The sequence below is a fragment of the Fusarium pseudograminearum genome, chromosome 2 (genome assembly GCF_000303195.2).
Source record: "Fusarium pseudograminearum CS3096 chromosome 2, whole genome shotgun sequence".
Taxonomy (NCBI): domain Eukaryota; kingdom Fungi; phylum Ascomycota; class Sordariomycetes; order Hypocreales; family Nectriaceae; genus Fusarium; species Fusarium pseudograminearum.
This window is the reverse complement of record NC_031952.1, coordinates 8,576,384-8,601,265: the sequence shown is the minus strand read 5'-3', so window position 1 is coordinate 8,601,265 and position 24,882 is coordinate 8,576,384. Positions and strand designations below refer to the sequence as shown.

Sequence of the window (24,882 nt, the reverse complement as noted above, 5' to 3'; positions counted from 1 at the left end):
AGTTACATAAGCTATAGCGATATTGTTAACGTCCATGGTTCCCAAAGGAATTTGGTGGCATATGGGCAAGTGTACATCCGAACTCACGTATTCTCTATACATCGAATATCCAACAAGCCTTGAATACGGCGAGGGAAATAGGGAGGGCAACTGGTAGCATGTACACGCTGATCACAGGTAGTCAACATTTGGTAGGAGGTGCACTCTTTTCCTTGAGCAGACAGGACAATGAAGAGGTAGGGCCAGTCTGAGATACGGTAAAAGGCTGGTTAGTTTCAGATCGACTCGCGTGTCGCGAACTTGTCTTGGAAACGGTTCAAAGCGTACTTTTACCAACCCTGAAGACTAATCGACACTATATTAGGGTTGTCAATACAATACGATAGCGCTAACCCTCAAGTGTCTGAATCAGACTCGAGCTGACGCATGTTTACGGACTCCAAATGCGTAAATCCAAACATTGGCTGTGTTATACTCCACTGCACCGCCTAGCTCCGACACTATCCCACCTCTGTCCACTTTTAATCTTGATGCTTATCCATGCGTATCCATACCAAGTGAGTTTTCAAGCAACATGCTGCTAAAACGAGACTAATTATTGTTTGACAATGGGGACTGACTGTGTGGTGATGTCTTACAATGGGGCAACAGCATCCGTGGTCCCCGAATTAGCCAATTGCACATGTCTGTCACTCAAAGGTTCTACTACTAGCTCAGGAATCGGCCCAGATACCAAGAGGTGCTCCCGTGCCTATATATACTCTGTATCCCTCCCCTTCGCCGACCAAGTTGGAATACAATAAAAAAAACTCCATTGGAATTGTTCATGATGAAAGAAAAAGCCTCACCTTGCCCTAGTAGCACAAAACAGGCCCAATGCCTCACGCACAGTACGTTGCCTGTATAACCTTCAGATGGTCTCACTCTAACTGTTCACCCAAGATCCGTCGACACTTGACAGCCATAAACTAGACCCCAACGAACCTAAATCGAGTCCAGAAACTTCAAATTCGTCATCAGAAACTACCGCATATCGGGAAAAGAAACGTCTGACTGGCATTATTTTCCACGCCCTACTACGTGTACTTCAATTCACATTCGCTGTAGTCGTGGCGATTCTATACGGAGTTGACCTCAAACAAGCGACAAAGAGCAATGCAAGGGCACACCCTTCTTGGGTCTACGCCGAGGTTGTAGCCGGACTTTCTATGATAAGCTGCATGATGCAATGGCTCTTCATGACAGCTTTGTGGTACTGGTGCTTGTTGGATGCAATCATCTCTGTTCTTTGGCTGGCCCAATTCGGAGTCTTTGCATCGATTTATCTGGACGCAGAGGCCGAACAAGCATTTGCGCCAGCTTCGGTTGACAGGATGCAGGCGGCTGTCTGGATCAATCTTGTTTGCGTTGTTTTGTGGTTCGTGGCAACACTCTATGGTGCTATTGGGTGTTGTGCTCGTTTCAAGAGAGCGAGGCAAATGAGAAAGGACGCTAGGATAGGCTTGAAGGTCTAGGAGGAGCAGCTGCAAGGTTGTGGCATAGAAGTTGGAAAAGGACAGCCACTCGAAGGCCGGTGCTGCTTGAAATCATATTCACGGATTATAGATCTCGATGCTGTCGACCTTTCTGGACGAACTTTTTCCCATCCTGGCTCCAGCTCTGTTGGTTGGATAGCATCAAAACACTGTACCATATAGTACTGTATGGAATTGAAATATGTGCGATTGATGCTTGGGGGAGCATGCATCAATCATACGATAGCTCAATCATGCCACTGTGCACAATATTTGATCAGTTGATACTAAAGTGCGGTGAATGAGCATATAGCCATCCACGGCCTATCCAAGTTTTCAATGTCTTCTAAGAAAGTGCCATACATTACTCTTCAGCTGAAATACAAGTATGACTGCATACAATACGGTGATCATTTCTGGGGTACGAACCAATAAATGACGAAAAGCTGCAGTTATTGACTCCGTGTACTGAAGATCATCACACATGAGCCACGAACTGTATGCACGTAACCGGGAACGATTTAGCATTGACGAACCAAAAGCCAATTGAGATCCAGACGCATGTGATGACACGGCAGGGCGGGCAGCTCATGAGCGATCTGCACAGTTGAGGCCCCCCTTGTAACTTGAACTGTCAGTGCGCAGTTCCCGCGTCCGCTCGGCCCGTCTCTTCAAGACCTGCAAGGGTTGGTAGTTGTATCCCATCTACCCATATGTTCTTCCCTCTTGACCATATTGATCATTTACCCCAGACTATCAGGTCTTTTTGACCGATGCGGAACATCCTATAGGTGAGTGATTGGATGATTTGAAATAATTATTGGAAACATGCGTCGGCGATCATGCCCTTTGTATAATTTACATGTCTTCAAGACAGCTGAAAGGCACTTGGCAATGTCATGAACATGTGGATTTGTTAATTGTGACCTCATCGGCTTACGAACATTCTTGTCTTCTGTCCGAGCCAGAGATCTATTGCCAGAACTCCGCTCTATGAGAACCAGTAAATGTATAAAAGACCTGAACCAGACTACCAAAGTTGACATTGTCCAAACCAGCTCATTCCACACATCCACACTTCAATCCATTATACCCTAGCTTCATCAAGTTCCTTTTTCATCAACAAAACATGTTGGGACATTTCAAGAGCGTGGTTACAGCCTACCTGGCCTTGACAGTCACCGTACAGCCCTCAGTCGCAGCGCCCGGGGCCCATCCTGACACAGCCCAAGTCCTCAGTCAGGATGCACTCGAACGATCCCAAGCCTCTGACTCCATCAAGTACGGACAGTGCTACCAGATCAAGAACAAGGATGGACAAGACCTCGGTCATCTGCCAGCCGTTCCTGACTGGAACTACCTAGGCTTCGGGTCAAATGTCAAAGCTGCTCATTTCAAGGTCTGCCAGAATCTCGGACACTGCAAAGACCCAAACAGAAGCGGACAGGAGCTCTACACTGGTGCTCGGTTCTGGCTCTTTGATGTTGCGGGCAACGCCTATTCTCCACGTGGAGAATTTGTTGCGGCGAATTCTCCTCCTTTCCACTCCAACAAGAATATGTATCCCGGTGGCCTCGGATACCGGTACTATGTCAATTTTTGGGTTGATAATGACTGCACTGACTCGGACAATCGTGCATCTCGTCGCTGCAATGTCAAGCTGCACATTGATAATTTGCGAGACGACAAGGGCTTGGTTATTGAAGGGGATGCATTGAAGACTACCACAAATGACAATTCTATCATTGTTTCTTTCCAGGAGGTAGCCTGTCCCGACACGAAGATTCTGGAGGAACAGAACTATGACCTTTGAACACTTGGGGATTGTTAGACCTGCCGTGGACTGTGCTTCGTTGCGAAAGCTGGCGGTTGTTGGTATTGCAAGGGACATTGGGGACGATGACAGTTGTGATGGAAGGCTTCAGTTGTAGGGTAGTAGAGCAGAATGGTTTGACGGACAGCGGCTTGACGTGTAAACGAGAGATGAATTTGGACTAGCGTCAGTGACTCTTGTCAATCTAACCGAAATTGCAATGACTTGTCTGTTTCCGTTTAGCGCTCTGTTCCAAATCTGAGACCACCTAGAACAATGACATCTTGGATATGAAACCAGTCAAAGCACAATGACTCAAGCTATTGAATGAGACTTTAATGAATTCCATGATTGATAAGTCAAGACTGCATGATGCCCTTGCTCACAATAACTCCACTCATCTAGTAAAGGTACTATTCGAAGGAGCCTCGACTGGTTGAGCGTGGAGGGTATCACGTGCAAAATCACGTGAATGCCGTATGTTCCCATCGGGTTTCATTCTGACATTGCGTTCTCACTTCGATATGGCTGGGATCCTTGTCTGCAGGCTTATCGTTATCTCATCTCTATCTTATCTTGTATCTTATCTTTGTCTAGAGTAGCCCCAGCAAAGATAGCCGACAAGACCAACCCTGAGCAGTAGCCAGGGATCATCCTGTTCATTGTAACCCTCCATTGAGAGGCGGAATTTCCTCCGTGGCAGGCAGGAAAACAAGGATCACTCAAACCCTTCTTTACTTACTGAACTCAGTGCCAAGAGCTCATCATCACATCTTCACATTTCATTTTTTTCCTGCTGACTATGTAGAATTCACATTATGCAGCCTCTGGTGCAACTGTTATTTATATAATTGGTGCCCGCATTCACGAGATGAGACTGACGTAGTATCAAGTCTCACTGCGACATTTTATTACCTTTCAATGTAACATTCACTTCGTAGTAGCCTTGTTTTCAATGCTCAACTAACACATGACTGCCGCTTCTATCCGAGCCTTGTATGATGGTGGTTTGAAAGACAGTAGTAGGAAGGCAATCATCTCTTGTTCGCAATTACGTTTGCAAATGATTTTTATCATCTGAGCATATTCATCAATTATTATTGGTTATCTTACTTGTGCCACTGCGGTAGAGTCTTCACTGGCGATAAACAACAGATCATGTGGTGATTTATTGACCTCGAAATATATATATAAACCCATCAACCCACAGCTAGGTAAATGAATCAAACTCGATCATAAAGACACATCTACCACTTACCTACCGTTACTCTTACCTCACTCATCTACCATCAATAAACATCATGGCTGTAACTCAAGACTCCCAGCTAGTCAATCAAGGCTACGGCGCTTGCAAATCATGCGGTTGCAACGTGTTCGGCAACTCCAACGGTGGCACTGATACAAATGTGGCATGTGTTTGTACCCACAAATATGGCAGTAGGTTATTCGAAACTTTGGCTTTCTTCCATTAACACCCAAGGTAGATCATCTCTAGTGGACATGTCCAATCAACCACATCTCATTCTGTCCTTTCAGATGATCTGTGCCTTTACGTACACTTTAACGGAGAGAACATTGGACTTTCATTAATTAAGCATATCCTTGAGAGCAGTTTATTTTGTGGAGTTGCGTTGATGTTAGGATAAGCACTTGTTAGGGTCACTTTTTAGTAGTTCATCTATTTGTGTTTCCAGCCCGTTCTCTATTCCACGGATTTCACAATGATCAATTTGAACTTGAATTCATTCGAATTAAACTTCTAAACAGTTGTAGTTATCACATAGACAATGGAGGATCTCTTGATGGGATATGCTTCCTGACGAAGCCTGAAGTTGGTTATTCGCATTCGCTTGTAGGGTAGATCACGATAGTGTCATTCCGCTGTGTGGCGTTACCTATATCATATCATCTATCATATAGCCAATGAGAATTGGTTTAGCGCCTCTTCAATTTAGAAATATCGTCAAGACCTTTTGCGCCAAGTCGTCTTCGCCTCAAACCTCCTGAAACATCACCTGGCGCAAGGGTCATGACCCCTCGAACACCGTTCGCAACATGCGATTGGCTCCTCAGGATCGAAACGAAGAGTTCCCCCACCGCGGCAGATCTCGGAACTTGGCGAACATGACAGGTGATTCTATGTCTATTGAAGATAATACAACAGCTGCTATGGGTTTCACGTGCCCCCGCAGTGAGACAGCTGTGATGCCAGTTGTCGATCATGATCCGAGGGCGCAGCTGTCAATGCGTTTTACGTTTTACACCCCAATTGACTTTCTGCGACTGGCTTGTCGACCTAGAGCCGTTGGAACGTTTCGTTTGAGTGAGGCTGTGCTCGAGGGTTTGTGCCGGGAGACGAGCATTCCGGGTCTTGGCAGGGAAGGCCAAAGCGTAATTGAGGTTGTGTCGTGATATGTTTCTTAGACGTCGAGTCCAAGCGCGTGTTAATTGTCTGTGAGTTATATGTTTCTGAAGATTCAGAATTGCCATTGTGAACCTCTTGGGTGTTTTGGATAGTGTCGCGTATTGGCTTGGCCTTTGCCTTGTGAGAGAATGTGAATGGCAACACAGCTATTGATGGAGGGAAACACTTGCTTGGCTTCTCTATATAAGGATGTTCATTGTCTCTCCATTATCAATTCTCATCATCACAATCAACTCATCAATCACAACAACCACTCTTCTCTCTTCCTCACCTTCTCCTGCCGGTCAGGTCTTTTAATTACAACTACTTTTTGCTCTTTTACCTCTTCTCTCTTAATCCAACCAACTCCTCCCTCCTACCTCACCAACACTCACAATAATCACAATGGCTCCCATCAAGAACCTCGTCTGGGCCCTTTTCGTCGCCGCTGATCTCGCCGCTGCTCACAGTGTCATTACCAACGCTGTTGGCGATGCTGGTGGCTCTGGCATGGCTCTCGGTGTTGACACCTCCACTCCTCGTGATGGCACCCGACGCCGTCCTTTCCAGACCGATGCTACTCGATTCCGTGGCGACTCCGCTGACACTGTTGGCGAGACTCTTGCTGGTGGTGACAACCAGGTTGAGCAGGGCACCGCCGACATCATGGAGGAGACTGGTGATCAGCTTCCTCAAGTCAACCCTGGTGGTAGCCTTGAGATGACTGTCCACCAAGTCAACTCTGATGGTGCTGGCCCTTACACCTGCATGATCAACGCCGATGGTACCGGTACATCTTGGGACAACATTCCCGTCACTACCAATGTCGAGGGCAACGACCGTGGCCGCAACCGTGATGGTGAGATGGGCGATTTCCCTCTCGTGGCATCCATCCCTGCTGGACAGACTTGCACTGGTACAGTTGCTGGTGAAGAAAACGTCTGCCTTGTTCGTTGCCAGAACCCGGCCCGTGCTGGCCCCTTCGGTGGTGTCATCCCAGTTCAGATGGCTCAGACAAACAACGCTGGTAACGGCACCGAGACAGACGCTGGCAATGCCACTGAGACAGATGCTGGCAACGCCACTGAGACCGACGCTGGCAACGCCACTGAGACCGATGCTGGCAACAACGCCGGAAACGCTGGTAACAACGCCGGTAACACTGCTGGTAACACTGCTGGTAACACTGCTGGTAACAACGCTGGCAACAACGCCGGTAACAATGCCGACAACGAGGACGAGGACGAAGAGGAGGATGAGACCACCACTGGCACTGGAAACAACAACAACCGCAACAACCGCCGCGCCACTCGCTTCTTCGCATAAGAAGTCAATCGCGAATGATACCCAAGAGCTATGGACATCATGGTGCAGCTCGACTTATCAGAGCGACTTGCACATTCATGAAGGATGATTATCAATTGGAGACTGGAGATGACTACTTGGACTTGTGGCTCAATGTTGATGAACAACATCAGCAGAAACCGGACGGGGATTAATGAGAGAGAAGGTACAATATAGTTGAACAAGTAGCTAGTATATGTAATTGAAAAGACTTGATTGTCAGAACCTGGGTTTTCAGCGATGCAGTGCTCAATGTTATTTGTTAAACGATATAAAATATACAGATGAGACTATTCCTGATATGATGGAATTGCTGGTCTAGTTGCTAAGAATTCATCTAGCTCTCCAGCCGGATTGGATATCGCAACTACAGAAGGAAGACTTTGAGAAGGTATTGAATACGTGACAGCATTAGTGCCGATCAATCAAGCTTAAAGGCAGGGGGTCACATAATGATTAGCTTGACACAGTGATCGCCTGTCATAGGATCCCTGTAGATACATAAGCCTCACATTCGCTCTCTAGAGAGCATACGTCTATGCAGGAAGTAAAGCTATCAACGGTGACAGGAGTAATGATTATCGAAATGCCTAAGAAAAAATAGCATTTCTCATAGATAATCGTGAAAAGGTCTCCGCTGAGGGCTATATATAGACTACTGAGAGCAGAATAGGGTTTTGCAGCTCTGCTAGTTACCGTGGCTAGAGCTGCGGTAGTCTCTATTTCCATGGGTGTAGACTCAGTGGTGGTGATAGTATCCGATTCTGTTGCAGTGTTAGAGTTGACTGTAGTCCCTATAGCTGTCGTTTCAATATCGGAGTTGGAATTGGTCTCTATACTTGTAGTTTGAATGTCGATTATAGTTTCTGGTGTCCTTTCCAACAAAATCAAAATTGTCTCCTCTTCACTAACAGTAGTGGTTGACTATGAAGCCCGGTCTTATCAATCTTCTGTTGATGTCGCGCTTGCTGCTATCAAGAACCAATCTTTTGATAGGAGATGGAACATCCTCACTCACTACGTCGATCCATAATGAGCATACTAGAAGTGAACTTCAAGGGTCATAGAGCAGACCCGTACATAATAAAACAAATTACTTGTATTATCAAGTAGGTTACAAATAAGATTTTTCTTCTCTGTTACCAATCTCTTGTGATAAATCACTCCCACTTGGACTTGTTCTTCTCAACAAACTCCTTCCAAGTAATGGGCTTCTCGTCAAGCATATCCAAGCTCTCCTTTAGATCAGCCCCGCCATAGTAGCCAGGGTCCTCCAAGAGCATCATGTTCTCCGTAAGTTCGTCCGCAACAGCTGCGGGAAGGAAGGTCTTGAACACGTCGGCGGGAACCTGGTTGAAAGTGGCAGGCTTGCCCATGACTTCGCTAAACTCGGTTGTGATTCTGTTGGGACTGTAGTAATCCGTGGCAGCAAAGACGCGCTTGTTGAGGGTGCCGGGGAAGTTCTTGATAGCAGCCTTGACGAATTTGCCTGCGAACATTAGTATTCTGTCGAATCATTGATAAAAGTTGATGAGAACTTACCCATATCGCCTTGAACATCAAAGATAGGAACTTGAGTCTTATCACCATCGCCAGGAAGAGCCCAAGCGTAGCTACCATCCTCATTCTTTCGGATCGAGGTAAACAAGTTGGAAGCGAAGAAACCAGGAAGAACAAAAGTAGCGGGAACGTTGATCTGTCGGATATACTCCTCAATCTCAGCCTTGCCCTCGAAATGCTTGATGTGAGTAAGACGTCCATTGCTAATCTTCTTGGTGTCAAGCAGCGAAGAAAAGATAAGCTGCTTTACGCCCGCAGTCTTGCAAGCATCGGCGACAGCCTTTCCTTGGGCTATCTCGCCATTTCCGCTGTTGGTTTCCCAGTAGTTTGTCACGAGGAACACAGTGTGGGCATCCTTGACGGCGGGAGCGACTTGTTCGGCTGTGTTCATGTCGGCCTGAGAAGTCAGTTTGAGCTTGAATGTCAGTTATCAATTGAGAACTTACAGCAACAACCTCAACACCCTTTGAGGCGAGCTCTTTGGCAGCTGGCTTGGAGACATCGCGGGTGATGCCACGAATCTTGAACTCTTTGGAGAGAGCGGGGTCGTTGAGGATGGCGCGGACAACTGAGCCGCCCTGGTTACCAGTAGCACCAAAGACAGTGAGTATCTTGGACATTTTGGGTTGAGTAAAGTAGTTTATGATTGGTGTTTAGTTATAGTGGTGTTCAAATGATATGAAACTGATAGTGTGAGTTAATAATGAATTGACAACTAGATAGCAAAGGCGAGGTTCTTATAGTAGGATGACACTGCCCGCAGTCATGGATACAAACACATGCAGCTTCAATTGGACGCCTCGCGTGTTGCCAAAGTTCCGAAAGCCACGAATCCCATGAGTAACCCTCCTTCCCAAAACACTCACTCACCCTTAGCAATCAGAGCAGAGGCTGAATAAGGACTTTTCGCATACGTAGTAAGCACTATCAAAGGACTCGGCCTCGGGGAATGCCAAGACATCGAGCTGCAGCCCTGATTAGATGAAGAATAAATATCATTGGAGGGATTAATTGTTAGTGACAATATTTATGGAGATGTGAGAATGACAAAGCAACTTAGTCAAGTTTGTCGTGCCGCGCGCGCGAAGGAGGACAAGCGAGATGGGCTCGGGAGACGATGCAATTACCGCGCGCAAGAATATCGGGTTTTCTTAATTAATGCTATTTATCCTTAAAATGCCATGATTAATATGCCCATCACCAGTTTCGATCGAAATGTCGAGGTCGTGCCAGAGCTGTATACCACTCTCAGCAGCTGGTACCTTGCTGACCAGACACCAGGATGTGTCAAGTCACTAGACAGAATGGAGAAAGAGACTCCACTTCGAAATTCCACTGAGGCACTTTTCATCTCGCCAAGCTTACATGTCAATATTGGTACCCAGCCCTGCATGCCATAATCTTTATCTTGTGACAATATATATGCCAGGGTTGTCTGTTTATCCAGGTCATCCTTTCTTATAAGGATGAGTCTCTGTCAAGTCTGTCGACAAGCCTTGCCCTCGTTTCCAAGACCAGATGACAATCAAGGCTCAGTCACAGCTTCACTGCCAGATATCTCAAACTGGTCCGAAAGCTTATTTGACGGGCAATGGATCTTGACAGATCATTTTATACTGCACGGTTCATGGGAATCATTGAAAACATCAATTAGTAATGACTGTCCTCTATGCTGGACCATTTGGCGGTGCATTCGATCATCACCAATTGCATCCCCGAATGACGAAAGCATAGCGGACTTTAACGCTCAGGTATTCAATCTTACCTGTGAACCCAATGATGCAGCGTATACTTTAGATATTCGTCTGACTGGGCTTGGTCTCAAGACCAAAGACCTACGGCTAGCTGTTTGGAAGACCACGGAGAAGTGGTATCTGGGTAGGTCATCAAGTGAGACTTTTCAACATATCACGCTCACAGGTTCTGACTAGACACCGAGAAGGCATTACCCATCGTTGAACAACATACACCTGTGTCCGTTGCTAAACTCGCAAAACGCTGGATTAATGCCTGCGAAGAAAAGCACCCCAACTGCCTAAAACAAGCCTCACCACCAGACACTGCGAAAATGCCAACTCGGCTATTGTATTTAGGGGACATCAATTCAGATACGTGGCGAATCCATGAAAGGCCCAAACACGTTCCATATATCGCACTTTCGCATCGTTGGTCACACGAAACACGAACACTACTCACTAGCAATTACTACAACTATTCGGACTGCCAACCAGATAGCATCCTACCACAATCCTACCAAGACATCGTCTCTATCTGCCGTCACATAGGTATCCAATATCTCTGGATCGACTCCCTCTGTATTATACAAGACGACGGTGGCTTCGAATTTCGTCAAGAAGCACCATTGATGATGGATATCTACCAATACGCTTTCCTCACATTAACAATCTGCTGGGGTTTTCCCGGTCTCGGCGTTTTTCGCAAATGTCGACCTCTCAGTATACCCCGGCACAAACCTGCCGTTTCTTACCATCGACAAGACTCTGTATCTCAAAGAGATGAATGCGTGTTTGTCGAGCACAGAGATGCATCGGATCTACAAGTCGATGTGGACCATGCACCACTAAACAATCGCGCGTGGGTACTCCAAGAACGCTGTCTCTCAAGACGATTACTCTACCTTGGAAACGAGCAATTGTACTGGGAGTGCAACGGATGTACGGGGAGTGAAGTCTCTCCTGATCTCCACTGTCCTGCCCACAGGAGAGCTGACTCGGGACGTCAGTCAATGGTTGATCTTACAGGGCCAGATAGAGACACACATTGGAGTTGGGTACTTTCGAAATATACTGGATACGATCTGACATTCGAACAAGATAGGCTTATAGCCATATCGGGTCTTGCTAAGCTTATCGCTAGCAAGACTGGTGATAATTATCTTGGTGGCATTTGGCTTGAGTCTTGGATGCAAGATCTCTTGTGGGAACCAGATACGGGTCCTGACTCCACGCGGAGGCCAGAGGTTGAAAGTGATTCCACCGTGCGGCGAATGCCACGGCCGTCTTGGTCATGGTTATCATTTCCTGGGTCGGTCATGTCTGGACGCATGATTAGAAGAGGGCCCAAGATCTCACTCACAGCACCCAATTCGTTTCAGTCAAAGGAATTGAAGCCATTAGCTCTTCTAAGTCAAACCATCATCACACCACCCGGGAGTGACCCTTTTGCTTCCTTTGATCGAGCAGTTCTGAGGATTAGGGGTCTGCTACTACCAGTGAGATTCACTGGGACTCCGCCTAACACAGGCCAACCATGTTACTTCCGTCACCAACATGAAGTTACGCTTCCTGCAGCTGGTCTAGACTATATGCAACTACAAGCATGTAATCAAAACGATGGGGTGTATACTGCTATCAGATTCTGCTTTAGTAAAACTGTCATCTTATCCTCAAGGTACTTCCTTCTCCCGCTATACCAATACCATTGGGCACGCGGCTTTGATGATTCGGGTATTAAAGCCACTTTGGTATATGGACTTGTTGTTCAGGAAGTTTTGAACAATGGTAGCCGAGAGTTTATTAGGATTGGAACCTGGAACGAGGACTTTTATTCATCTCAGATCAGCCCTATCATCAGTAACACGATTGTTAAACGCGGCGTTGGGAAGGCTTCTGCTGTGAGCGATGAAAGTCTCATAGTCAATGAACGCACTTTTGACTCTAAAATTGGTCAATATGGAGTGGCCACTTCTTCCTCAAAGGTAGCATTTCCTCGAAACTTTGTCGATAAGCTCTTGATATACGGACCAAACACTGAACAACTCGGCGGCAATATTGGCTCGGCAGGATCTAAGACTTATGCGACAGTTCAATGTTCATTACTACCATATTTTACCACAGCAGAGTGGGCTACTATCTCACTAGTGTAGTGATTTATGAAATGCATAGAACATTTAGTAATTTTACTTGCTGTTATGGTGAAGGTGATGACTTGACGTATTCTATTGTACAGCAGTATCGATGAAGCGTATTCCATCTATGGGAGGACCGTTTCGATTAGGCAATACTGAGCCACAAGGTTACCCGACTAGAGATTACTTTTCGAGCACTACCAACGGCATCATACTATTTTGCCTCACGCTTCGTAGATCTCATCCACGTTGCATTATAGGCCATTCTCTACGCAAACAAATCCACCCGTCACACATGTTTGGGTCTTCAGTGCTGTTTTGGTAGGCTTTGCGCACAATACGATCACCCTTGTCGTGGCCAATTCCAACCAGGCTAGCGAGGACGATAAAGAAGAGAGCTGGCAGAGTGACGACTCGTAACTTCATGATGATAACAACTGTCTAAAACTACGATGCGTTATAAGAAAACAGCCCAGTTCGGTCCTCAATTTCTCTCAGCAACTCCGGCGAGTATTCGAGCCCGTCGTCTTCAATTTCGTAAGTTCCAAGGAGGCCTTGTTCAACAAAAGTTCGTCGAACATATTTAGATTCAATCTCCACCATCGCTCTCTTCGCTTCAATTAATGACGCCATCTCATCCTTGCATTGTCCAAAGCGTCTAGGACGCTGGTGGTTTCTTTCTTGTTCATTGATTGTGTCGATCAAGCCTTGAAACGGGTGTTGATCAATGATCTGAAAACACTGCAAGACTCCGTCATCGTCGGTAACAAGGACTCGTAAGCAAATCGTTGGATCTACTATCTTGCTCTCGATAAATTGAACTTGATCGTGCATTTTGGCTTTCTCTTGCTGAGGTAAGAACCGTAACATGGAATCCAGTAGGTAAGACACATTGGCTGAGAGGATACATCGAATCCAAGCGTCGAAAATGTTTTCTTCTTCTTCGATTTTAAGGCTGTAAAAGAAACGTTGTGTCCTCGGCTTTCCACTAAACATCTTTTCATGTACTAAAAGTCCATGTTGGTCGACACTGGAAGATCTTTGTAGCATTTCCGCAGCGATCTCCACTACATGGGGCTGTGTCGTCCTGTTTTGACTATTATTCTGCCACATGACCCATTGGGTATGATAGAGAAATTCCCACAGAGCAGCTGTTCGCTTTCCATGCTGCACTTCTGTAATGGGGTAGAGCGCCGCGTATGACACGGCAGCGTCTGGGTCAGCGCCTTGTGAAAGAAGCCTCCGCAGTCCCGACACTGGTATATCGTTGCTCTCGTCCCATTTGAGCTTATGCCACGGGATGTTTTGCAGAACGCTGGTAGCTGAGTCAGGGTCCATATGTTCCACCTCCCAATCAAAGATTGGTCTGACTGTTGCCAGGATCGACGCAAATGGAGGCCGAGGCCATCGTCCAAGGCCGGAGGCCAAAAACTCATTATCATAAAATGTCCTTATTGCACAACACAGACCCTCGATTTTCTGTATGTTGTCCTCGGGGCCTTTGAGCCCTAGTAATCTCGGCAATCCCTTGACGAGATGGAGCGTGCTCATACGAAGTTTGTGTACAGGGTAAAGTATCCTCTGCCAGTACAAGCCGCTGTAGTACAAGAGCACCTCCACCTCACAGTCTGACATCCCGCTATAACTGATGATCTTTTGGCCTGCTTCGGTACCAACGATGAAGTCATATGCTGTGCGATGAACAAATTCAACTGTGCCATTCATCTTTGGCACTGGATCGTGGTCATCTGAAGGATAACTCGGGGGATGAACTTCCAGAAGGCCAGCACAATTTGTGTGTATCTGGTTCGTTGTAGTTTCGCAAAGTGAGTTCACCATTTTATAGTCAGTATCGTCGGTAAACATGGTCAACGTTCTCTGAATATCCGTCCGGGTTGCAAATACCATCTTTATGATATGAAGTGCCCCAAATGCAGGGCAATATTGAATATCTGCGTCCTCCATCATGGTTTTAAATCCGACCATGAGGCGCAAGTAGGTGGCCGCTGATTTTCGATAGAGAGGCTCATCCTCCCCCAGTCTCTTCCACATGTCGTAGTATAGGTCTTCGAGTTTCTCCGGAAGTTGTTCCAGTCGCGATATCAACATCTCCTCAGAGTCCTTGTTTTTTATACCCCGTATAACACTTTGTGTTGCAAGGCGAATCCAGAGGAAAACCCCTCCTGCTTTCTTCAGAAGCTGCTTAACTAGATCCGAGAAGAAATGTCGACTGAATGTGAACACGGTCTCGAATTGCTGGAGCCTCTCGTGGACCCATTTTCGCATGTCTGGTGCAGTCAAGTCATGCAGTTTGAGATTGGGCGCCGTGTCCAGCTCTTCTTTTAACCAGAGCTCCGGTCGGCTGGTGACGCAAACCTTGACTTTCGTAAACCGCTTTAAATCCGACATGAACGTTATGATAGCGTCTTGCCCAGAGTCGCTAACGAATTCGTCAAGGCCGTCAATGAAGATGCACAAGTTTTCATGATCCGTTGCCAGCTCCAAGACCCGCAGTAAAAGGCTGTTCAGCTCTGGAACTGACCAGTCATGATAGGACTTTTTAGACTTTGAGGACGGGAAGAAATCCATTATGCTGCTAGTAAGCCCATCTTTGCCTTCCAGCAGTTGATGTAATAAAGAACAGTAGAGACCCTTTATGTCGTTCTGCAAAGATGTCCCGATCTTCCAAAAGAAGTGCGAGAGTATTCGGGTATTGGGATTCCACTCCTTCAATAGTGTTTGGGTGACCTTCTTGCTTGCGACATATTTGACAAGAGTACTTTTGCCGGATCCTGGTTTTCCCTGGATCCAAAACAGTTGCCCATCTGATTGAAGCCAGTCTGCAAAGCTGTTCCAAAGTGGATCTGCCTCGGCAAATGACCTCTCTAGTCTCGTTGTCGACTCAGCATTCCGGGAAGAATTTACTATTCTGTCATGGGCTGTCTTCTCGAAAGATTGCAACACCCTATCGAAACAAACATCTTCCGGGTCGGTGACGGCATTCACTCTCTCATTCATCTCCTGAAATCTGAAACTTTTAAGAAAACTCTGCCGATTAGCTGACAGGGCCTCTGTCGTTTCCCGCTTCTCAGCTTGTGTCATGATGTGAGAGCTCACAGAGTTCACAGTTCTTGTAGCTTCGTTGGTGACATGTTCTCGAGTGGTTTCCCCCTCGTCTTGCAAAAGTAGCTCGATTCTTTTGTGGCCTTTCGCAATACTCTTGATGAACACCTGGAGGTCCTCGTCGAGAGTCTCAAAGTCTTGACGCTGTTTGAGGCGACCAGCTTCATTTTGGTCGCTAGCGTCATTCATGTCAGCATTATAGAGAAGTTTTAATGTGAAACTCACCAAACACGGGTGATTAATAGCGTTTGCATAGTCTCGGCGTGTCGACGGAGACTATTATCAAGACTATTCATCTTATTTTTCTTCCAGAAAGACGTAACTCCACCGCGCGCTGCGGAAATTATATTGCCTTTGCCTTTCTTGTGAAGTTCAGTGATCTTTCTTACTTCATCTGAAAGTTCTGCCGCGGCTGACGTGCATTCCTTGGCAACATCGATGAGACATTTCTCTTCAGGCGTAGTTGCTGCTTTACAGGAGGCCTTGACGCGAACTGCCGCCTCGATCATGGATGAAGCATTGGCTTGAAATATAGAGTCAGGCATTTTGAGACCGCGGTATATGTCCACGCAAAGTCGGGTTGTTTCTTGAGCGAAGCTGATGGTCTGGAAGACAGCACAAGCCATTCCCAGTGCCTCAAAGCCTGACATGTTTTATGGGGCTGAACTGACTGATCAGAAGGTGTCTTTTAAATAAGACTAAAGTATGGCCCAAACAGTAGGTTTATATCTTTTTGCTGTAACTAGTTCGGGAGTGTAAATTGATTCACAGTATTGCAACAGTTGTGTTTAGGCAGTCATATGTGGAGATGCCCAAGTTGAGTTTATTCCCCTTATCCCCGCAAGTGCTGCAGTCACGTGAATGCGCGTGCACGGACACGTGCTACTGTCATCCTGTCTCGAAATCTTATCAAGCTTCTTTTGTCAAGCTCTCGCCCTTTACAATTCTTTTTTGTTTTCTTTCGCGGCGCGCGCAAAATGTCGAGCATGGCCGAACCTCAATCTGACCATAGCGAAAATGAACGGCCAGTCGATAATTCTCAAAGCGAAGATAATTCAAGCGACGACAATGAGTCCAGCGACGAGAGCTCTGATGACTCTGATGGCGGAGGATTACTCGACACTATGGCCGCTGACGGCAGCGATTCGGAATCCAGTGATGATGACGACGAAAATGAGTACCAGAGTCACTTCAGATCAGCTTCAACCGACGACTACTTTCCGCAATTCTGTCGATTACCCATAGAGTTGCGCCACCGCATCTGGGAATTGTTCTGTCCTGAACTTTGCGCTCGTTATCGTGTTCTCGACTTCAATATCTCCTGGGGAACGGCAAGACATCCCGAATCGGACAGTGCTTTTGTATGGACCGTTCGTGAGGGCCTCGCGCTCGAGGATCAGACAAAAAACCTGCGCACAGTCTTTGCAGTCCACCAAGAATCTCGCGCCTTTGCGACAAACGCTTTTCCCAACACCCTTGGCATAGAGTTTGGCGCTGGAGACGCCATTGTTCCATTCAACCAGAAATCGGATGTTGTCCTTGTCAACGGCCTCTCTTGTCCTAGCGGGAGGCTTATTTTTCACTTGCCCGACTTTGCGAGCCAAGTCAAAAACCTTGCGCTTGGCGGGCCTGCTATCATGGACAATCTGAACGATTCCAACATGCTCACAATATTGAACGAGTTTACCCAGCTCGAATCATTCTACGTCAACGTTTCCAGCATGGATTGCCAGAAGTCAAGCCTGCAATGGTGCACCTCGGATTTGGTCAATCACTACCGAACGGAAACATACGAGAGACAGCCTGGCCTGGGAGAAGACTTGCAGTTCCTATGGTGCTGGCCCGATTTGGAGCGGCACCCTGACTTTGCGAAATATCAGATCAACAGAGATACGTGGGACAATCTACCAGATAGACTTGCCGCAAGTCTGGAGAAAAGAGGGATCAAGGCTTGGCCTATGGTTGCCTTTGAGTTTGAGAGTGGATTGCGTAGGTTCGAGCTACTACAAACACTTGGACCTGACTTTGGCGACGACAGCGACAGTTCGGAGGAGGAAGAGGATGACGACGACGACGATAATGGACCGGATTTAGATCAATACGAAAGTGACGGAATTGACGACGACGAGATTGTCGAGAGGTATGAAGATTCGGATGATGAGGGCATTTCTTTAGCCAGCGGATCGCCAGCACCTGCTCGAAAATTTCACCAGATTTCCGACGACGAGGATGATGAAGATGGTGAAGGAGCCAACTTTTCCGAACCAGAACCCGAGCCAGAGTCTGCGCCCGTGCAGCGCGGTCGCAAACGTCGCGTGGTTTCTGACTCGGATGACGAAGAAGAGGAAGACGTCCAACCTTTGACAAAACGCGCTAGAGTTATCGTTGAGTCCGACGATGAAGATGACGAGCCACAAGTTCCTCAACCAGAGCGAAGCCAAAAGCGGGCCAGGCCGGTGGTATCTGATGACGAAGACGACGATGATCAAGGCGGCGTCTCAAGACAAGACTCGGACAACGGAGAAGACTCCTCCAGCAGCGAAGAAGAAAGTGAAGAGTCGGATGAAGAAGACGCGCCGCCCGCAAAGCTATCTTTAGCAGAACGTCTACGTCTCCATCGCGAAGAGAACCCTGTCGACAATGAGGATTCAGACGATGATGCCAGCAGCAGGACTGCAGATGAAGGCAGCGAGGACGAAGAGGACGATGACGAGGAGCGCAATCCATTCATGATGGGCATGGCCGATGAGTCCGACGGAGAAGGAGAAGATTATGACGAGGATGATTACTGATTTTAATATCTCAATACTTTACTATTGCAACCCAGCTACAAACAAAAAATACTCTAAAGCTAGATCAAATGTTTAATACACGATAGAACGTCTTCCAGCGATGGACTACAATCATTTTACAAACTCTTCTCGCTCGCAAGAAGCGTCACAAACTGTTCGATCCTCTTTGTTCTCATCTCCGGCTTTTTCGCAGTCTCCAACCGTTGAATAAAAGCGTACTTCTTTGTCTTTCCCAACCCCGCAAAGAAATCCCCCGCTGCTTTGTTCTCATCCAACGCCTTTTGAAAATCATCAGGCACAGACGCGTTACTACTAGACGAATACGCCCTCTCCCACCGTCCATCCTCCCTGGCCGCGTCAATCTCAGCTTGCCCAGCAGGTTTCATCCTCCCCTCGCTGATAAGCGTAGCAACCTTTTTCACATTACGCTGCGACCACAAACTTCCTTTTCGACGCGGCGTGAAGCGCTGGATGAAGTGTGTTTCATCGAGGGCTTTGCGCTGGCCGTCAATCCAGCCGTGACAGAGGGCTGTGTCGAGGGCTTGGTCGTATGTTATTGAGGGGACTGGGGATGATTTTTTGGCGATTTTGAGCCAGAGGCCTGAAGGGTTTGTGGGGTGGTTGTCGGTGAGATAGAGTTCCCATTCTTGCGGGTTGGCGAAGAGGCGGGTTTGTAACGGTGATGATGCGGTAGAGTGGGGTGGAGGATTAATTGGAGTTGTTGAGAGTTGGATACGGGTTAGCTTCTTGGCGGCAGAGCGAGTTTGTCTTGACATTTTAGAAGATTGAGGTGATGACACAGAGATAAAGACGGCTCGAGGTTAAAGCTGACAGAAGTCATCACCGTGAATAGCGCTAAACCGAAACAATTCACATGATCAAGTCACAAAAACAACCGAATATACTTAAAACATACAATTTGAAGTCTTAAACAGTGAAGAAAATGTCAATGTCGTTTTTAATCATGAAAAGACGCGTCTTTGACCTTCTATCGTATATTGTCGCGTCTAACTACAACACTATAGGGTAAATCCGTCGCGTCAGTCTCGGAGAGAACAGCGGATTATAGCACGTGATACCGCAAAGAATCGAAACTTAATGCAGCGGTGGCGGGGACAAAGTTTCGACATCAGAACGCTCAACGGTTGACTATTTGGTCTTGATATCGCAAAGAGTGTTTGAAAACGATGCCAGTGGTCAAGAGGCCATGTCTTCAATGCAAAGGTCAGAATACATGATAGTTAATTGGTAACTAGAAAACTGACAATTCTTAGATAAACATGTTAAATGTAAATACACCAACTGAAACTACACATATATGAGAGGAGCTAATGGGTTTAGGTGATGAGGGTCAACCTAGATGTCATCGTTGTATCGTCAAGAACTTGCCTTGTGCTCGACCAGCTAAAAAGACAGTCTTTCGCAATTCATCATCTGGACCTCTGACAAATCAGACTTGGGTTAACAGCGAGGTCAGAGACTGTAAGTCGAAGAAGTCACTCAGCAATAACTCAAAGAGTGAACACTGAAATCGATGTAGTTGCCAGTAGTCCAAGGAGTCACTTTGATGCAGACAGCGGCACATCCCCGAGACTCACAGCAGATCACCATGAACCATCATCACATACCCACAGAGAACAGCCTTCTTTCAACGACAGTATAAGAAACAACCATCCGATTTATCCGACTACAAACACACCACAATCAACTGGAAACTCACCAAGCTATCCATCATCGCCCTGGCAGCAAGGAGCCGGTCGATCACCCACAGATCAGCCAAGTGTTTCAAGTGTCTACTCTGCGAGCCATGATCAGCCATCACCCTACGGTGCACCGCATGACCAAACCAGAGACCGCGTCCCGTCTCCAAGAGGGTACCAGATGTACAGCTCTGAAGAAACAACGAAATTTCCGCTCCAGGATCCACAGGAGGCGTGCTTGCTAAGATATTTCGTGGAGGAGTTGTCACATTGGGTATGCCTCGGTAACTCCATCGATTTCAAAACGCACTAACATGATAAGCTGGATCTTTGTGACGAGAGAAGGCATTTTCAGCTGGTCGTGCCTATCAGAGCTCGACATCATCCGCCGTTACTCTACGCGATATTCGCATTATCAGCCCGGCATTTAAGCCGTTTACCAAAGTATAAAACGCCACAGGGAATATTATATCAAGGACAGTTGCTACCAAAACTTACACCTCACGACGCAGTAGAATATACATTGAAATGTATCCCTGCGCTCCGAGATTTTCATACTATTCAAGATGACGAAAAGCTCGAGAGTATAATAGCGACAGCTGGTAAGATTACATCAATAAACTAGGTGAAACATAATCGCTTACTCAGATATCAGTCATTCTTCGTCAACTAGAAGAGATCGACGATGAAGAAGACAGCAGCAGCGACCACTCCGACCAAGAGCGGAATAACCACGGAAAAGAAGCACCGACGTCAAAGCCTCAGGTGAATTTCTTGGCCATTATCGATGCGGTCCTAAGAAGCCCACCGTCACGGACCCTGTTCGGTCGCCGATCCCTCATCCAAGCGGCATACTGGATGGCCGTTCGCCAGGAGCTCTACCACTCGTTCACTAAACGGCACCCGCCCAAGATGGTTCTAGACGCGGAATACGGCCTCGGCGCGTCAAAAGCGAACAAGATTGTCCTGCACACGGCACAAGTTGCAAAGTGGCGATGGGCAGACGGGTCTGAGCAGGAGTGGTGTGCGTTATTCCCGCCCCCCATTATGCGAGATTAAACTTTGGTGTGAAGGTGCTGACTGAGAGTTAGTGAGACTGCAAAAACAGGGCGAATTACTTGAAGAGGAAGCGCTGAGGGAATACCAGCCGTTTTACGTGCGTCCGGCTGACAGGTCTAATGGGGAGATCTTCCCGATTATCTGGTACTCGTCCGCGCTCGAGGTGACAAGCATGCAGCTGTGCATCATAGCCAAGATGGTTCTCATGGCTGAGAATCCCTTTCTCGGGTGCGTAGCGAAATCTAATTTTATTTTTTACCCTTGACTTTATTGACGTCGTTGCAGAGGGAATTCATCAACACGTGCGCAATGGAGAGACATTGAGAATCAGGTTCGACAAATGATACTCGATTTGTGCGGTATTAGTCTCTGCCATCCAGGTTGTCCGCCTGCTTTGGTGCATGCTGCGTTTGGGATGGAGCTGTATGGGGATTTCTTCACTGATGAGTATGAGCGGAAAGCGTTGAGGGGCGTTGTTGATAAATTTCGTGATGCGAGGGCTTGGCCTGTCCAGAACCTGTCGAGGATCTTCGAGTAGGGGACTGTGACCAGGAGAATGGATTACTATTCATGTACGTACCTGACACCGGCATTCAATTTGTCTAGGTTCTTGGCAGCGGCATTTTCCAGAGTTAGTCTAAAACTAGCAGAACGGGAGGAGAATTATCATCCTTGATCACAGTGATTACTTGTATAATACACGGAATTGTTCATCCAGACAAACAAATTCCGGAAGTGGTAACGAAACTGGCATTACCAGCAGAGTAACATGGTGTCACGCTAGATTCAACTGGCCTTGTAAGGGTCTCCGACATGTTTCGGCTCTGCGCTGCTGATCCTTCCCCCATGAACAGCTGGGCACAAGGATGAGAGAGGGGAGGGTTGTATCTCCGACTCGGCAAGATCGTGATAAAAGTGGCATATTACATACATGTCAACCAGTGGAGTTGAAGAGTTATTCGATCTTGGATCACCACCGTAAATTCGGGGGACTCGTGTGATGATTGACGTGTATCCCTGACTTGTTTGCCCGTCTGGGCACAGCCAATATTATGCGACCCTGAAAGTTTGCAGCGGTACCTGTTGCGTCAGCCCCAAGTTCAGGCACAAACAGATAATTCTCTCTCCAATAGCGCACGTGTTTTCTACTACCCTCTGTTTATTTTTGGGGGGGGGGCGCGCGCATGGAGCGGAAAATAACCCGTGAGTTGTTTGATGTTGCAATGCCGATCTCTCTCCACGGTAATCTCCTGAACAGCCCACAAGGTGCTACCAAAGCGTCGGGTGCACCGCTGCCGGGAGAAAAGGAACATCATGTCGAAAGAGGCCCACTGCATTCGAGGACGGATATTCAATCATTTAGGATAGCACAAGAAAAAACGAGTTTTTCTTTTGTACTGCCATGAACACGTTTCCAACGTCTCACTGTTGCGTTTGAGTCAAACCAGTGAAGGGGACCTGACTAATGAATGTACGCTCTGACTCTACTGTGACATGGACTACCTTGTTCCCGCGTGGGAGGCCGTTACGCATAAAAAAATCAATGAGAGCATTGGGCAGCAAGGAGACACGATGATGAGAGAGTTTGACGCCGGTGTAACCCAGATGACTGGATCAGATAGGGTTATGACGACAAGACTCGTGTTGATCACCGTGATCCTTTAAGCGGGTGATTTGTTTGGTACAGCAGCAGATCTTTTTTTAATTTGCACTCTCAAGCCTGTGTTTGGTAGGGTAGGGTACTGCGCGTGGGCTGATCGTAATTGAGATCTGCCAAAACCCAGACTGGGGTCTTTATTTGTTCATGACAGGGCTCTAGGTGCGGACCGCGTTGGCACGAAGTGGGCATCTATGAATGAGGAGCAGTAAAAAAAAAAAGAAAGGAAATGAACGCCTCTTCCAACAATAACAAGAAGAGATTTGAGACATGGACGGATCACGGAACTGACAATGATCGGAGGCTGGCTGGAAGTTACGGTGGCTCAAAATCTAGTGGGCCTTTTCACTGCAACTGTCCAATGTAACCTGTTGATCGACTTCAGCTGTTCGTTAATCGCGTTTGCGTGGAGATGGGGATACGGGGATGATGCTTGAACATGATGCAACCCCCGATAGATTTCGCTGTTTTTTTATTGCTTTTTGTCGGGACAAACATTTACATCGATCAACGATGATCAGATCGACTTGATTCTATTATCGACTCGTGTTTCTTTGCCCGCAACCAAATATCAGTTCAGAACCTTATTCAGGTGTCGGGCCAGGAACCAACGGTGACTAGCCCCCAGCCATTAAATCACAGTGGATACAGGCGCCCAGTCCAGTAAAACATGCATTGTAGTAGGCCTCACTTACGTTTGCCTCCCTTGGTTCTCTTTCGCTCTGGATCGTGCAAGGGAGATGTATGGAGAGACATCATCCGACGCAAGGGAGATTGATAACAGAGAGTGGCGTCAGTCACTGTCACTTATCACCATGATTCAATAACGTCACGTCAATTGTTGTACCCAATCTTGCTTGGTTTGCGAGGTATTTGTTTGTAACAGCTCAAGACACGACCCTTCATCCCGAGTTAGCAAAACACACACACAGACATTCAAGTCTCTTGTATCGTTTCACAACTGATGCAAACAAAGCTCACTAGCCTAAGTGGTTGCCCGTCAGAAAAGGCTGGACCGTCAGGCCATTCTTGGTCATGGCTGCAGGGAGACATAGAACGTGGCCGGTGACAAGACAAGATAACAAGAAACAAAAAAAGAAAGAAAAAAACAAGAACATGTTCATCTGATCTCTCGAACGACTCGCATGCAAGGGCGTTTTGGCCGTTTTTGCACAAAGCAACGGGCGACAACTTCAAGGTGTGCTATGTCACACAGACAATCCTTGCTTGAATGCAACGCTGTCTCATGCACCCCCTTGCTGAAGAGGCAGCATGCAGTTTCTCGCCCAAAAAGAAAAGGCAGAGAGAGACATGCAGTAGCTGTCACTTTGAGAATCGGACGAGAAAACCGTCGATCTGCAATTTACAAACCGGTCTGTTCGCCCAGGGTCCATTATCAATTACCTTACCTGTCAAACTCCATTTCATTTTCAGTTCAGTTCCCTCATCTACCGTAGTCATTACTGAACACTAACCACCTACTGCTAGTCTACGGTAAAACAGCACGTCCCTCATCTGAGCACCAATTAATTCCGAACTGCGGGTTGGCCAATCGGGACTTGCAAGGTTCCCTGTGTCCAGGATCACACAGTTAGCCCTACCTCTTGGAGCAAAGATCAACACAGCGAGATCGACTGACCCCAGTAAAAGGACTGCACGCTAGCAGCTAGTGATCTGGCTCCCGGAGCTTACACACATGTGCAATTGCCCCAAGTCTGTGGGTGTTTGCTGCAAGGGATAAACAGTCACAGACAGACGCTCGTCTCTTTTTTTCTAATCTCTCACACACTCTCTTTTTCTTTCCCTTCTCGTCTATTCATTAAGATCTCTTTATCATCTTCTTCCCCCCTTGTCCATGATGGACTAGTTCATCTTGACTATAGTTGACCTGATCTAGTTAGCAGAGAGACACCCTTCCCGTCCCGCCCGTCAGTCAACCATTATTTTGTGCAGTGTCTGTCTATCACTGTACACTACATAATACGTCGTCATTTCCGCCTCGCCCTTCCATTTGTCTCCTCCCCTCCCCCAAGCTTAAGTGCATCTGC

At 47.1% G+C, this 24,882-nt stretch overlaps 10 protein-coding genes across 10 annotated transcripts, besides 1 other annotated feature; 7 read left to right on the top strand and 3 right to left on the bottom strand.

The window, feature by feature from the left end:
* Positions 1–829: 829 nt before the first annotated feature.
* Positions 830–1,514, top strand: FPSE_08101 (uncharacterized protein; the record flags this gene model as incomplete). Its single annotated transcript, XM_009261219.1, has 2 exons — positions 830–890; positions 943–1,514. 2 exons carry the CDS (start codon positions 830–832, stop codon positions 1,512–1,514), a joined length of 633 nt encoding a protein of 210 aa, XP_009259494.1.
* Positions 1,515–2,643: 1,129 nt separating this feature from the next.
* Positions 2,644–3,327, top strand: FPSE_08100 (uncharacterized protein; the record flags this gene model as incomplete). The annotated part of the gene is made up of 1 exon (XM_009261218.1): positions 2,644–3,327. The coding sequence occupies one exon, from the start codon at positions 2,644–2,646 to the stop codon at positions 3,325–3,327; it is 684 nt and encodes a 227-aa protein (XP_009259493.1).
* Positions 3,328–3,875: 548 nt separating this feature from the next.
* Positions 3,876–3,917: a microsatellite.
* A 711-nt stretch (positions 3,918–4,628) lies between these two features.
* On the top strand, positions 4,629–4,822 carry FPSE_08099 (uncharacterized protein; the record flags this gene model as incomplete). Its single annotated transcript, XM_009261217.1, has 2 exons — positions 4,629–4,764; positions 4,812–4,822. The coding sequence occupies 2 exons, from the start codon at positions 4,629–4,631 to the stop codon at positions 4,820–4,822; spliced, it is 147 nt and encodes a 48-aa protein (XP_009259492.1).
* Positions 4,823–6,136: 1,314 nt separating this feature from the next.
* On the top strand, positions 6,137–7,057 carry FPSE_08098 (uncharacterized protein; the record flags this gene model as incomplete). Its single annotated transcript, XM_009261216.1, has 1 exon — positions 6,137–7,057. One exon carries the CDS (start codon positions 6,137–6,139, stop codon positions 7,055–7,057), a length of 921 nt encoding a protein of 306 aa, XP_009259491.1.
* Positions 7,058–8,235: 1,178 nt separating this feature from the next.
* FPSE_08097 (uncharacterized protein) lies at positions 8,236–9,255 on the bottom strand (the record flags this gene model as incomplete). The annotated part of the gene is made up of 3 exons (XM_009261215.1): positions 8,236–8,564; positions 8,618–9,032; positions 9,082–9,255. 3 exons carry the CDS (start codon positions 9,253–9,255, stop codon positions 8,236–8,238), a joined length of 918 nt encoding a protein of 305 aa, XP_009259490.1.
* Positions 9,256–10,101: 846 nt separating this feature from the next.
* On the top strand, positions 10,102–12,521 carry FPSE_08096 (uncharacterized protein; the record flags this gene model as incomplete). The annotated part of the gene is made up of 2 exons (XM_009261214.1): positions 10,102–10,513; positions 10,567–12,521. 2 exons carry the CDS (start codon positions 10,102–10,104, stop codon positions 12,519–12,521), a joined length of 2,367 nt encoding a protein of 788 aa, XP_009259489.1.
* A 429-nt stretch (positions 12,522–12,950) lies between these two features.
* Positions 12,951–16,276, bottom strand: FPSE_08095 (uncharacterized protein; the record flags this gene model as incomplete). Its single annotated transcript, XM_009261213.1, has 2 exons — positions 12,951–15,801; positions 15,852–16,276. The coding sequence occupies 2 exons, from the start codon at positions 16,274–16,276 to the stop codon at positions 12,951–12,953; spliced, it is 3,276 nt and encodes a 1,091-aa protein (XP_009259488.1).
* Positions 16,277–16,603: 327 nt separating this feature from the next.
* On the top strand, positions 16,604–18,418 carry FPSE_08094 (uncharacterized protein; the record flags this gene model as incomplete). Its single annotated transcript, XM_009261212.1, has 1 exon — positions 16,604–18,418. One exon carries the CDS (start codon positions 16,604–16,606, stop codon positions 18,416–18,418), a length of 1,815 nt encoding a protein of 604 aa, XP_009259487.1.
* A 116-nt stretch (positions 18,419–18,534) lies between these two features.
* Positions 18,535–19,194, bottom strand: FPSE_08093 (uncharacterized protein; the record flags this gene model as incomplete). Its single annotated transcript, XM_009261211.1, has 1 exon — positions 18,535–19,194. One exon carries the CDS (start codon positions 19,192–19,194, stop codon positions 18,535–18,537), a length of 660 nt encoding a protein of 219 aa, XP_009259486.1.
* A 504-nt stretch (positions 19,195–19,698) lies between these two features.
* On the top strand, positions 19,699–21,715 carry FPSE_08092 (uncharacterized protein; the record flags this gene model as incomplete). The annotated part of the gene is made up of 7 exons (XM_009261210.1): positions 19,699–19,707; positions 19,873–19,900; positions 19,959–20,392; positions 20,600–20,720; positions 20,774–21,142; positions 21,210–21,405; positions 21,463–21,715. 7 exons carry the CDS (start codon positions 19,699–19,701, stop codon positions 21,713–21,715), a joined length of 1,410 nt encoding a protein of 469 aa, XP_009259485.1.
* Between the last annotated feature and the right edge of the window lie 3,167 nt (positions 21,716–24,882).